We start from the raw sequence: 15000 nt of genomic DNA on the forward strand, positions 1-15000 counted from the left end.
GCCATTTTGATGGCATTTTTCAGATCGATTGGAAAGATTGGATTTCATGAGAGAGACCACATCGCTGTATATCGACCCTCGACTTGAAGCTGGCGGTTGTTGTGCTTCTCTCTGTTGAATCTGTATCCCTCTCTCGTCCTCTTCATCTCTTTACATTACATACTAACTCATTGCCTTTGTGTGCTGTGGTGGCTGACTGTATTGCGTCCAGACTGCTGAGAAAGCTGTGCGCACGTCCATTTCAATATCTGATTTTGAAGATTCAATAGCAATGTGAACAAAATCCAATATTTGTGCGTCCAGACTAAATGTGTGCTTGCATTGAAATTATAACCATAAACCATGACTCTGATTAGTTTTAAATGTGGGTTACAGAAATCTTCCAACATTGATAGGGGGATAGTTTGAAAAACATTGGCAACCCCTGACGGAGTGGTTGTGTGTGTGAGGTCGCATGGTCCCTACTGTATGTTGTTTGCAAACTATAAATATGTAGACTCACTTATTCAGTCCCCAATGCTATACAAGGCAGGGTGAAACAGATGGTTCCCTCAACAGGGAGGAGGAGGTTTGGGCTCCTAAATGTTTTGGCATTCCTGCCCACCGGGCCGAGCTCCCGCCCACCGTGCACCTGTCCATGTTATCCATGTTAGTCATCCGGAAGTTATTGTTGTCCAATTCTAGGCTGCTGCTTTGCATTCCACAAAGTTGTTCCCTCGTGAGTGAACTCTGCTTCACTCCCTCTGCTGCAGGTCTCACTCAGCCAGGCTGTGTAGGCCGGGGGAAGCAGCTGAGAATGTAGCGTCCTCAAAGAGCCCAGTTTCCTGCAAAATAAATAGTCACAGGACTGATGGAAGGATAGTGATGATGGCCATCATGGGAGTGCTGTGCCAAATGAAACAACTAGGTTTCGTTGTAGCAGTGAGGGCTAATTTTGTTTCTCACTCCCCCTAAGTGTTGCAGCTGAGGAATGGCTCTTATTTGGTACAGATTTCAATTTAGAGTAAATCTAAAGGGTCGTCCACACCGGACAATGTTGAAACACAATGAAGAGATTTGACTGATCTGTTCAATATTTAGTGAAACACATTGGTATACAAGCGAGTGACAGTCCAGGAAATGGGAAGGATCTGCCATGTTGATTTTGTTTGCATCATCAGTATTTAACATGCGCACGGCATTGAACCACTTCTGCCTTCCACTGACCCACTCATCTCTCCTCTGTCTTCTGTTCTGCTCTCTCCTTCCTCCCCCCTCTCCCCCCCACCAGGCCCAAGACAAGAGGAAGGCCCTGGAGGAGACCAAGGCCTACACCACCCAGTCCCTGGCCAGCGTGGCCTACCAGATCAACGCCTTAGCCAACAATGTGCTGCAGCTACTGGACATCCAGGCCTCGCAGCTGCGACGCATGGAGTCCTCCATCAACCACATCTCCCAGGTAGGTCAGAGATGAACCAACACACACATCCTCAACATGTTTTAATTTTTTATTAATTTTATTTATCCTTTATTTATCCAGGAAGGTCCCATCGAGAATACAATATCTCTTCTTACATGGAGACCTTTTAATGCATTTTTGAATTCATTTAAATGCCAAAGGTTAAAGGACGGCTTTCCCGTGGGGAATATGAATATATATTAAATCTCACGCCCCTAAGGTTTTCGAATCCGTTGAAATTTTTGAAATTGGTTCTTCACAGCCAGAGATATCAACCATCTCTCACATATTTTTTGGCCCAGCCGACGCGTTTTGCGTCATCTGGGCCAAGTCCGCCTTGCGGAAGTCGAGCACCTATGAACTACACTACTTGTGGGCCTGTGCCGCCATGGTCCCGCCTCTAGAGGTCCTCCACGCCCCTTCAGAGGTCTTGAAGAAAAACAAAAGGCAGCTATCTTTTTCCACCGCCTAGCCTACGGTAGCTAATATTAGCTTTCCATAGCTCCTTGCAAAGAGACCATATCTCGGGAACGGAAGCACGTACAGACACGGGACTGGCGGCATTGGAAAGCTCGTCAAATTTTACATCTAGTAGTAGGTGCGTTGAAGTAACGAAATCAACGCTGAGCAATGTACCCGTTTTTACACATTTTTACATGAAATAGTTACAACATCAGATGCGCGTAACTCCTTGGAAAATGCCTTAAAATGCATTCATTTTTTTTATGAAGACATCTCCCGAGATATATACTACCGTTTAAATTTGGTGCAATTTGGAGGCAATTTTATTTTTTATTTTTTCTTGTTCTACTAAATGTTTTTATGTCGAAGCCTTCTTCTTCTTCTTCTTTGACTTTTATGGCGGTTGGCAAGCATATATGTGCATTACCGCCACCTACTGGAGTTTGATATCAGCCAAATGCCTGAGGGGTGGGCGTGGAAACGAAGGCCACGCGAGCCCAGTGCATTGTGGGAAATGTAGGATTTCGGGTCCCCGCACCCGCCCCTCCCTGCTTGATTTGTTTCGAGATCCAATCTTTGCTCCTTCAAATTCACAGAATTTCTGTTAAAGTATACAAATCCATCTGAATGCATGTTGTGTGGAGAGAGGCTAACCAATCAGTGCAGATACAGTGCGTTCAGACCAAGAGAGGCTAACCAATCAGTGCAGATACAGTGCATTCAGACCAAGAGAGGCTAACCAATCAGTGCAGATACAGTGCGTTCAGACCAAGAGAGGCTAACCAATCAGTGCAGATACAGTGCGTTCAGACCAAGAGAGGCTAACCAATCAGTGCAGATACAGTGCGTTCAGACCAAGAGAGGCTAACCAATCAGTGCAGATACAGTGCGTTCAGACCAAGAGAGGCTAACCAATCAGTGCAGATACAGTGCGTTCAGACCAAGAGAGGCTAACCAATCAGTGCAGATACAGTGCGTTCAGACCAAGAGAGGCTAACCAATCAGTGCAGATACAGTGTGTTCAGGCCAGAAAAGAGGAATGTTTCTCCCCAGTCAGCATGTATTTCATCATGTATACAGATGTATTTCATGCAAATGCAAAAATGCATAAACATGTAGAGAGGAAAAAACATGCAAATGTCTTGTGGTTCATAAAACATAGTGCACAAACACCCATTGGTACTATATGCAGAATTTTGCATTTGTTAATTCAGATAGATTTATAAAAAGCAATTTATTTTAAATGACAATACATTTATTCAGGGTTATGCATTTTTTCCAAATTGTTTCCTAGTTATTTAGATATCAGTTTCTAAAACATGAGCGAAAAGCTATTTATTTCTGGATGATTGGTGGGATGTTCGTGGATCGTGGTGTTTTTGTGTTTTTTGTTTGTTTGTTTTGTCTGTGGCTTACGCTTATTTAAGTCCAATAAAATCTTGCACCCACAGCCAGTTACCACTGTGTGTCACACAGACACTGTTACACTGTTACACTGTGTGTCACACAGACACTGTTACACTGTGTGTCACACAGATACTGTTACACTGTTACACTGTGTGTCACACAGACACTGTTACACTGTGTGTCACACAGACACTGTTACACTGTGTGTCACACATACACTGTTACACTGTGTGTCACACAGATACTGTTACACTGTGTGTCACACAGATACTGTTACACTGTGTCACACAGACACTGTTACACTGTGTGTCACACAGATACTGTTACACTGTGTGTCACACAGACACTGTTACACTGTGTCACACAGACACTGTTACACTGTGTGTCACACAGATACTGTTACACTGTTACACTGTGTGTCACACAGACACTGTTACACTGTGTGTCACACAGACACTGTTACACTGTGTGTCACACAGACACTGTTACACTGTGTGTCACACAGACACTGTTACACTGTGTCACACAGATACTGTTACACTGTTACCACTGTGTCACACAGATACTGTTACACTGTGTCACACAGACACTGTTACACTGTGTGTCACAAAGACACTGTTACACTGTGTGTCACAAAGACACTGTTACACTGTGTGTCACACAGACACTGTTACACTGTGTGTCACACAGACACTGTTACACTGTGTGTCACACAGATACTGTTACACTGTTACACTGTGTGTCACACAGACACTGTTACACTGTGTGTCACAAAGACACTGTTACACTGTGTGTCACACAGACACTGTTACACTGTGTGTCACACAGACACTGTTACACTGTGTGTCACACAGACACTGTTACGCTGTGTGTCACACAGATACTGTTACACTGTGTGTCACACATATACTGTGTGTCACACAGACACTGTTACACTGTGTGTCACACAGATACTGTTACACTGTTACGCTGTGTGTCACACAGATACTGTTACACTGTTACTACAGTAGTAACAGTGTAACAGTGTCTGTGTGACACACAGTGGTAACAGTGTAACAGTATCTGTGTGACACACAGTAGTCTACTGTGTGTGTCTACATTCACACGTTATAAAGACAGACAGATACGGCGGGGGGGCATGGATCATGCTGGATCTGCCAACCCTCTGCTACCCCTCTTCAGTCCCACTTGCTTCATCAGCAGTCCTCTCTGTATCTCTCTCTCTCTCTCCATGTATCTCTCTCTCCACCCCTCTTTCTCTCTCTCTCTCTCTCCCTCTCTCTCTGCACTGCACTCGGCCACCAAAGCCTGTCAGCCAGTGATTGTCCCTGTGTGCTCCATTAAGCCGTGTCAGGCATGAAGTGAAAGCCTGACGCCAGCACTCTTGCCTGGTTAGCATGCTAAAGCTCCAGCTTCACCCCGCATGCTGTGAGACCGACGGCCCGCAGTCAAACCACTTGCCATGAGAGTCTTTGAGCTATTGATCGTCAGATATGGTCACTGCTGCTGGAATTCCTCACCGCCATAATTTCCGGTGGAGGTAATGGTGCTACCGGGCGCTCTATAAGCACATAGTGATGTGAACAGATGACAGCATCCTATTACAGAAGCTGACACGTATATCAGTTAGTGTCTGCTACATGTGGGACTAAGAGATCAGGGCAATAAGAGGGACACCATAAGCTATTCTTTGAATCGTCTCTTCATGTCATATGAGATAAAGGTCATTCTCGCTTTCCTACCAAAAGTTGGATGTCATTCTACCATGAAATGATAATAGGGCGTCGAAGCCATTGATTTATCCACTATTTAACATTCAGTGTTAATGGCCATGTGACAACTTCATAAAGACTTTATGGAGGCCAGTGAGACAAACATGATGGAGAGATGAAAAGGCATGGATATCCTACTGAAAACATTTGTTAGCCGGAAACTTGGCGAAATGTTGGTGAAAAAAGGAAATATAATTAGTCGAATCTAAAAGTGGCAAATGATTGTAGACCGTAATTGCTTGTCTTTCTCTCGTGTGGTCCTGTGAAGTCTTTGATGGATACCTGCATGAATCACGAGTTGTGTTTTTTTAATCACATTTTTGGCTTTGATTGTGTTTTTGCTGTTGGTTCCTGCCTTCACAGGTCAAAAGTAAAACTGTGTTCAGGTTATCGGTCACCTTGTTATTGTCCTCAGTCAGTGTTTGGCTGTGTCTCTTACATGTAGGCTATCTCCCCAGGGGCTTCAATTCATTATCCTAGCAGTGAGACTTTCTTTTTTAGCTCGCACAGTTGTGCCAAGAAGTTGGGTTTTTTTTTTTTTTTCTGGCACGACTTGTGCAAAAAAAATGTCTTCACGTAGCATCTCTAGGATGTCGAAAGCCCCCTGGAAAGGAGGTTGACACAAAATGCGACAAGGAAAGCAAATTAAGGGTATCTACTGTATCGGAAGGCAAGCGAAGGAAGAGCACCTCTTCTCGCTCTGTATCAGCTGCTGCCTTGTATAGTTGTGCGTCTTCTCTTCTCCGCCCACAGTGTCTTTGTGTTCACTTCTGCCACCTCGTCCCAAAGCACAGCTAACCAACGCTAAAGGCTTTTGCACACCAAGTCCATATTTTCGTCCGAAATTGACGCACGAAAAAAAAGAAAGAATACGACCTCATTTGTGTCAATCATCGTTGACACACCGAGTCTGACAATTACGTCCGTCATTTAAGTTTTCGGACGAGGTTCGATTTTCTGCGTTTTTCGCATCAGTCAATAGATTTTTGCGAGCTGGGACCCTCTGTGTTTTCAGATGACGGATTAAAAAACACGCATACGAAAACAATCGGACTGTGTGTGCAAAGACCTTAAGTGCTGCAACGCACAGCATCATCACAGGACTCTTCTCATGAGTCACTCTCGTCTCTAGCCCTGTTTTCTATTTCCAAGAGTCCCACTTTCAGTCAGCCTGCTTTATGATTGGTCCACCCCCCCCCCCCCCCCCCACACACACACACACACCACCACCACCCCCCCACCCCCCACACACACACACACACACACACACACACACCACCACCACCCCCCCCCCCCCCCTCCCCAACCTGTCTTGTCATTCATCATCTGTACGCTGACCCACTTGTGCCTCTTCATCCTCTGCAGTCCTGTTAAAGGATTTGAGCTCCGTCTGAATGGAGACAAATCCCCTCCAGTTGCCAGATCGACCTGCAGTTACATCCCAGTGTCGATGCCAAACACTGATCATGACACAGATGCAGACACTCATCATCATAACCCCGTCGTAGATTATGTCCGTCCATTCTCTGTCTTTGTGGATTAGCCGCCGAGCCATATTATGAGCTCGACGTTGAATCACGAGTCTGCTGACACAACGTTGAAATCTCAATACAGACGTGCGTCGTGGTGGCTCACCTGGTAGCACGCATATACCACGGAGGGTCGGTCCTTCGCGCGGCCGACGCGGGTTCGAAGCCTACCCCCACCTTTCCTGTCTGCCTACTGTCCTGTCTAATAAAGGCAAATGCCCCCCCCCCCATTTTTGTAATATATAAATCTCAATACACAAGTCTGTTGACACAACGTTGAAATCGCAATACAGACAATACTCTCTCGCTGCCAATAACGCACGGGCAAGAGGGAAAGAGATGCCTCTGCTGTAATATGTAGAAGATGAAGCTGAGTGGGAGGGCATCGCTCACTCTCGATGGCTTTGGATCAGACCGGTGTAGAATCAGCCCCTTGTCATACATTTGCTGCGCCGCAGTTGCGAAAATTACCCCGCGACCCATAGGCCGTGTTGGGACCCATGAAAAAGTGCTTAGAAAATGAGTTTCGTTCCCATGTCATGGGCACTACTCATTCAATGCATTTTTTCATAGACAATACCCTTCTGGACTTTGGGTTAAAAGTTCTACTCATAATATCCTGCAGTATTTTGTCACAAGCCAGAAATGTATAAACAGTTTATAACCAAAAAACGAAAATCTTGTGCTGCTGTTTTTGCTTGTAAAATGTGTTTTTGGCAACACAAAATCTTTCTCAAATGTCATAAATGCTAAAATGCATATACTTAACATCTGAAACAAGTATTGGTGCCTTTAGTTTACTCATATGTGAATTTAGATCATGAAATGTAGCATATTTGTTAAAGAATATGCTTCAACTTAAGTGTTTGCCACCCAGTACAATGAAACCTCCACAGTAAATTGTGCCAAAAGCTTATGTTTCATACATAGAAAATGTCTCAACCTACTGTGTAATGAAAGGTAGAAAAGAAAATCAGGGCACCTTGGACCAAAATGGCAGAAAATCTATCAAAATGTTACCACGCCCCCTAAATTGGAATAATGCAAAAAATGGACAAGACTAAAAATTAAAGTACTAGAGGTCAGAATTATTACAACATATGGTATGAAACATTTATTCAAGTACCACAAAGTGTCACAGCATTTGTACACCCCCCCCCCCCCCCGCCAAGGAAATGTATGAAAATACAAAATAGCATACAAATGCATCACAATAAAACCTTCTGTTGGCTGTGTAAGTAGTCTGTGCTGTTTGCATTTATGCATTGCATTTAACTGGATGTAGGCAGTGTGGCAATTCTTTAACAATTTAATAATTCTTGAACAAAACAAGTAGTAGGCCTACATAGTAACATGTTGGGTTACTCATCCCTATCACTTTCATCAGAGTCATCATCCCATGTACCTCTTTCTTCTGTTTCCTTTGACACATTTTCACAGTCCTGGCAGTGACATAAATCAGTGCAAGACAGTTTTGCAGACATGCATGAACATCTTCCAGTTTCACATTTGCTTTTTTTACACTTAGGTAGAGTGGCATCACTTTGTAGCATTGTGTGGAAACCTGTCCAGCCTGGTACTGTACATGCTTCAGCATCTGTGTTCTTCACTAAAACATATGCCAGTTCTGTTTTGGCAGCAGACACAGTGTTCAACCTGTACGTTTCCACCTGCAATGGAACACTTTCATCCTGAAGCAAGTTCTGTGGCCCTTGTCTTTTAGTCTGTGGATAGTGTTGTAGCGGGATGCTAGGAGGTGCTTTGAATGTGTAAACTGACTTCGGCAGTGGCTGTCTGTCTGGTCTAGACATTGTTTCAACAACAGAACTTTGTACCATAATGCCATTTGTATGGTGAGTAGTTCCACGACCTGACAGTGTCTCCTCCCCAAAATCGATGTTATCCCACACCAGTATGGTTGGTGCCTTCTTTGAGAACCCCTTAGGGATTTTGTCTCTGCCCTCTAGAAGTTGTAGTGACGCTAGGCTAGTGTCTAGACTGACAACTGTGTTCCATGAAGCACAGTGTCCTAATCTGTTCAGTAGTGACAGAACATTGGATGAACCTGTTAAATGGCGAACAGTTAGACCAAGACACAGTGACTTAGGCGTCTGCTTCCGACCTTTAGAAGCAAGATACACAATGTCTTGACAAACAGATAAAACTTTTAGGTTCACATCTTCAGGAATATCAACATGGTCTAGTGTTGGTTCCTCTGTTGCACCTATAATCCAGGAAATCACATTGAATAGTTCAACTGGCACAACAGATTTTGCGTCAGAAACATTCAAATCCTCTGCTGTGGGAGGCAAGGGGCATTTCATCCCGGGAGTTTCATTCACAAGTCTCTTCAATATCAGTCCTGCACTGTACAGTGTCCTTGTGTGCTCTGTAGTTTGTCCAGATGTGTGTTCATTGTCACTTTCAGCTTGGCTTACCTCGGTTGACTCAGTTGTTGTCGTGTCTGATGGATGCGGTAGCCTGTCTAACAGTGTATCTGCTGATAATGTTTCAACAAAAACCAGTTTGGAGATGTTGCGCGTTGCAGGGCTGTGAAACACCAGCTGGGGGAAATCACGGGCCAACCGCTTTTTCAGTTTATCCTGCCTGCAAAATGAAAATATAGAAAAAGACGAGCACAAATGTATAAATAAAGGGATTTTTTTCACAATGAGAAACAAATACATTTAAACATACTGTCAGCCTTTCTTGTGAGCGAATAAATCAATAAAATGGAAACTTTTCAGTATGAAAGAGGTTCTTTTTTGTTTACTGAACTGTCAAGGACACAGTTACCTGTAGTCTGAAGCATCAATATCCTCATTCTTCTTAACGATGTCTATGAACTTCTTCCTTAGTTGGTTCATTTTCAGGATTTCTTGTTTATCGATAATCCTTTGACGGATGACTCGTTCGCAGAATATCTTGTAGCTGGCAGCAAAGGGTTGTTCATTTCTGAAAACACACACACGCAGACAAAAAAATACTTAACATGTGCAAAGAGGTCTGCTGTCAACATTGTATCTAAAGACAGACAAAATAGTATTTGTTGTAGGTCAAAGCCTTACTTTTGAAATGTGCAGTGTTAATGCAATGTAATAACTCACACTTCATCTGTGGTTGCAGTATGTGTTGCCGTAGACTTTGACAAGGACCTTGTGTATTCTCTGTAACAGGACCTGTGGTAACGCACTTCCAGAGACACACAGTCTTTGTCTTTGATATGCAAAAGAACGCTAGAGTCTTCCTTCTTTTCAGCAGCCTTCCGCAACTGGCCTGAAAACAAAAAAAAGTTCTAATCAGCTTTACTGTCAAATCACACATTTTATAATTAAAAAAAAGTGGGTGACATTTGTTTTTGTATCTTTTATCCATTGTATTGTTATTACAAGAAAAAAGAGGTGGGGGGGGGGGGGGCAAGGAGATCAAGGCAATAAAAGAAAATGCTCCCTCTCTGTGTGTGTGTGTGTGTGTGTGTGTGTGTGTGTGTGTGTGTGTGTGTGTGTGTGTGTGTGAGTGTGTGTGTGTGTGTGTGTGTGTGTGTGTGTGTGTGTGTGTGTGTGTGTGTGTGTGTGTGTGTGTGTGTGTGTGTTGGTTTGGGGGCTGTAAATAACACAGTGAACAATGGGCCAGCTGGCACTTGTGACCTGCCCCCTTGACCTCCATGCATTCCTGGGTTAGGGTTAGCTAATAAAGTAGTGAATCAATCAGCCAGAATCAAAGACCACCGCCTTTTCTGCCTGTCTATCTGCACACTTCCTTGTTCCATGTTTTTCAGTCCCGTGTGTGTGTGTGTGTGTGTGTGTGTGTGTGTGTGTGTGTGTGTGTGTGTGTGTGTGTGTGTGTGTGTGTGTGTGTGTGTGTGTGTGTGTGTGTGTGTGTGTGTGTGAGATAGAGAGAGAGAGGGGGGGGGTCGCTTACCTGCAGACACTGTCTCTGCTTGTGAAAGTTGATCCTTCTTCCGTTTTCCACCAACAGTAATATATTTGTCCACCTTTTTACAAATGATGCAGATGGCTGGAAGGACAGGGCCAGCAGAACGGACGGGCAAACCTGTCCGAGACCGAAGTTTTTTTCGGGGGGTTTCAGACGTGGCTCCGTCGGGGCCGATGCTGTCCGAGGCTGCGGCTGCATCTGGTTCTTCTTCTTATTCCCCCTGCACCATCTGTGTGCAGCGTTTCTCAGCCAAACCCAAACGTCTTTTACAAATAAAGCGACGGTAACACGTCGCGTGAAATCCAGCGTCCTCGGGAACATGGTCAAAATCCACGTCCACGCAATGTTTAAAAGTTTCAGCGATAACTTTACTATCGCCGTCCAGACAAAGCCACTGTTTGACGACAGACCTGTAAGTGTCCCACCTTGTCTGGGTAAAATCCTGCACGTCCTCATTCTGTACTGACAAAAAGTGCATATAGCATCGTTTGGAGTCCTTTGATTCCCGGCTTTTACGCACTTTTTTCCGCTGTTTTGGTTTCTTTTTCCCCTCTTCGCTGCTTGAACTGGTGGTCGCCATGGCTCTAATGTTATTACGGCAAGGGAATAAAGCGGCTACGCGATTGGTCCACGTGACCAAAACCACACCACTCCCCTTGCACAGATTAGTACGCCTAGTAAGAAATAGTGCCGTCTTTGACCACTGATTATAAAAATACTGCAGGATAACACGAGTAGAACTTTTTTATTTGTACTTTCTACCTATAGATCTCTTTTATGGAGAAAAAAGTGTGTAGTGCCCCTGCCGTGGGAACGGAAGTAAACGAAAATGCTAGTCACAATATGGCCTACCAAGAGGACTTTGTTTGGAAATTGCCGCGTTACTAATATGACGCAAAATAGCTGCTTTGACAGAGTGTCAGTTCTGCGAATGTGCCGCTGAGGCGTCGAGAGAGTAGCATTTGACTCGAGCAGAGATTCAACAAGCCCAAACGATGAAAACAGCTGTTAACGTGTCGGCCTCACAGCTCCACCAGCTGCTCCCACACTGATGTTTATTACTGTAACGAGATGGCACGAGAAGAGAGACAGAGAGACGAAGGGACGGGCAAAAAGACGTCTCTGTCCTCCTCAAAAGGTTCAATAACAGTTATGTTATGACTAGACGTTTCGTGAAGACGGTCACACTTAGCATAAGCTAAGATGGCACTTGAGTTTGTCAGTCTTCAGTCATGTATTAAGATGAAAGCTGTAGGATCTACAGCCTAGTAGTTGCAGGAGTGCTGCTCTTTACATGCTCCTCGGTGCACTTCGCCCGCTCACCTCGTTGTCAAGTGGAATTCTGGACAGTTCTTCAATGCTAATGTAATACGCTCTAGATGCAGTGAGCTGTGACGGCGCATGTTGTTTACCAAATGCCGACCATCCATCACCGCGGACGTGCGCTGTCTCTCACGTCTCTCTATCTGCCGATTGAGATAAGTTAATATTCTCAGCGTCTATCCCGTCACCGCGTTCCTCTCTCATCATCCATTTCCCGTCATTTTCACTCTCTCAGGCTCTCTTTCAAGCTCTAGCTTTCCATACCTTCTCTCTCTCTCTCTCTCTCTCTCTCTCTCTCCCTCTCTCTCTCTCTCTCTCTCTCTCTCTCTCTCTCTCTCTCTCTCTCTCTCTCTCTCTCTCTCCCCCTTTCTACCATCTGCCCTCCAAGCTCGCCTGGCCTATCTCTGGCAGGAAGTAGGCGGGTCTTCTTCGTTGGTCTCGTTGGTTCTTCGGTTTCCTGTCCTAAAAATAAGAGCGTAGCATGTTGTCTATATATATCTGGCACGCGGCGCACAGACCTCACGTCACGTCATGTGACATGTCAAGAGAGACAGTTTTGCACGGCAGACAGCGGCGCCCCCCCCCCCCCCCCCCAGGCAGGGTCGACTTCACAACACCGACAGCAGAGGAACAAAAAATAAAAATAAAGTCGACTTGTCTATCAGAGTTTCAATCTCCCGGGTGGGTTTCCTCATCTGCAGCTCCCAGAGTGAGAGGCAGCCGCAGCCGTGGGGCTGCTGGGTTGACTGATAGATGTGTGACCTCCTTGCTGACTGGGTCACACACACACACACACACACACACACACACACACACACACACACACATAGAAACACACACTTACACCCAATATGACACATGTACATATAGTGTCTTCAGGATAGGGCTGAACAATTCATCAAAATATTATTGAAATCGCAATAAGGCCAAGTGCAATGTCCAAATCGCAGGAGCTGCAGTTTGAGTTTTTATTTTTATTTTTTATAAAGGTAAAATGTGTCACAACATCATACCCTTAAATTAAGTATTGTGGTGCTACAGAGACGCTCCGGCTTGCAAATCATATTCTGCTGACGTAAGGCAACTTGTTTGTTTGGTACAGACTAAAAGTAGAGAAAATCCCGCATGACACTGACCTTACTGGTAAACTCTTTATTAGAAGATAAATAGGGAAACAACTATTTATCTTCTAATAAAGAGTTTACCAGTAAGGTCAGTGTCATGCGGGATTTTCTCTACTTTTAGTTCATTTTCCATCCTACGCACCTGATTTAAAGTTTTTTTTAGGTGTGCAACAGCTCTTTCACAGACTTTGCATGTTTGGTACAGACCCCAGCAAAAATCACCTCATAATTTTTATGTATATTTTTTACAGTGAAAATGAAATACAAAAATTACCATTCCCACTAAAATCATGACTTGTATTTTATCGCAATGGCAATATCTGCCAAAAATATGATTATGATTTTTGATTTATGATTATGATTTTGTTTTGCATGTTGTTAAGCCCTACTTCAGGATCTAACATGCAGGAATCTCGGGAGACGATACGTACATACAAAAAAAATGGCATCGGTCACACACACACACACACACACACACACACACACAGTTACACACACACTCGTCCATCCTCCCTCATTCCTTCACCTCCTTTGGCTCAGCCTCCCCTCTCTTCCTCCCTCCTTCCTTTCCGGTTTCATCTATCATTCATAAAGTCTGCTGAGTGAAGCTCGTCCCGCTGTGAGCGGCTGCTGGGAGTGATGCTGACTGTAATCGGAGAGGAGATGGAGGTCACTGCTATTTTAATTTGGTCCTGGTGTGTGTGTGTGTGTGTGTGTGTGTGTGTGTGTGTGTGTGTGTGTGTGTGTGTGTGTGTGTTGGGGGGGGGCTTCTTCAAATGGTCCCCAGGGTATAGGCCAGGCAGGAGAGCAGGATGGGTCAGCAGTAGTTCAGGCTCCCAGACATGTTTCCAAGGAAGAGAAGTTGGCCTGGGTATCGAATCGATATACGCCTTGAAGCAGCAAGCAGGCCTATTCAACTGGCGGCCACACACCGACCCGCGGGCCAGTTCTGGGGGGGCGGGGGGGCGGGAGTGCCTCGCTGCATGTGAATCCCCCTCTCTCTCTCTCTCTCTCTCTCTCTCTCACACTGTCCACTCAGTACGCCTCACATTTTCCAATTGCATTTGATAGCGAGCGCCATGTGAGCAATCCCTGTCGGCTTTCACTCCATGCACGCTCTAACTCACTCTCTACCGCACCCTCTCTCTCTCAGCTGAGAAAAACGTTAACCCTTTTCCTCCTCCCGTAACACTCTCGGTCTCTCTCCCCTCTCTCTGTCTCTCTCTGTCTCTCATCTCTCTCCCCCTCTCTCTGTCTGTCTCTCATCTCTCTCTCCACTCTGTCTCTCTGTCTCTCATCTCTCTCTCCCCTCTGTCTCTCATCTCTCTCCCCCTCTCTCTGTCTGTCTCTCATCTCTCTCTCCCCTCTGTCTCTCTGTCTCTCTCTGTCTCTCATCTCTCTCTCCCCTCTGTCTCTCATCTCTCTCCCCTCTCTCTGTCTGTCTCTGTCTCTCATCTCTCTCCCCTCTCTCTGTCTGTCTCTGTCTCTCATCTCTCTCTCCTCTCTCTGTCTGTCTCTCATCTCTCTCTCCCCCCTCTCTCTCCCCCACTCTCTATCTGTCTGTCTCTCTCCTCTTTCTCTGTCTGTCTCTCATCTCTCTCCCCCTCTCTCTCTCTGTCTGTCTCTCATCTCTCTCTCCCCTCTCTCTCTCCCCCACTCTCTATCTGTCTGTCTCTCTCCTCTTTCTCTGTCTGTCTCTCATCTCTCTCCCCCTCTCTCTGTCTGTCTCTCATCTCTCTCTCCCCTCTCTCTCTCCCCCACTCTCTATCTGTCTGTCACTCTGCTCTTTTTCTGTCTGTCTGTCTCTCATCTCTCCCCCCCTCTCTCTGTATGGCTCTCATCTCCCCCCCCCCCCTCCACCACTCTCTCTCTATCTGTCTGTCTCTCTCATCTCTCTCTCTCCCCTCTCTCTCGATGACACAGAGACTTCAGCAGCAGATAAAAATCAAGTCCTGTTTCTGTTTTTCATCTGTGGATTGATTTTGATGTGTATTTTTCCATTTCCGTTT

The 15000-nt window shown here is 45.2% G+C and overlaps 1 protein-coding gene across 2 annotated transcripts in view; it reads left to right on the top strand.

The window, feature by feature from the left end:
• Positions 1-15000, top strand: part of abi1b (abl-interactor 1b) — a 41222-nt gene that overhangs the window by 7731 nt on the left and 18491 nt on the right. For both annotated transcript variants that reach the window (XM_083659418.1, XM_083659419.1), the window contains exon 2: positions 1271-1438. In XM_083659418.1, the coding sequence (XP_083515544.1) occupies positions 1271-1438 (168 nt within the window). The remainder of the gene's footprint in view (positions 1-1270; positions 1439-15000) is intronic.

This window comes from Poromitra crassiceps, assembly GCF_964638095.1.
Source record: "Poromitra crassiceps genome assembly, chromosome: 23".
Taxonomy (NCBI): Eukaryota; Metazoa; Chordata; class Actinopteri; order Beryciformes; family Melamphaidae; genus Poromitra; species Poromitra crassiceps.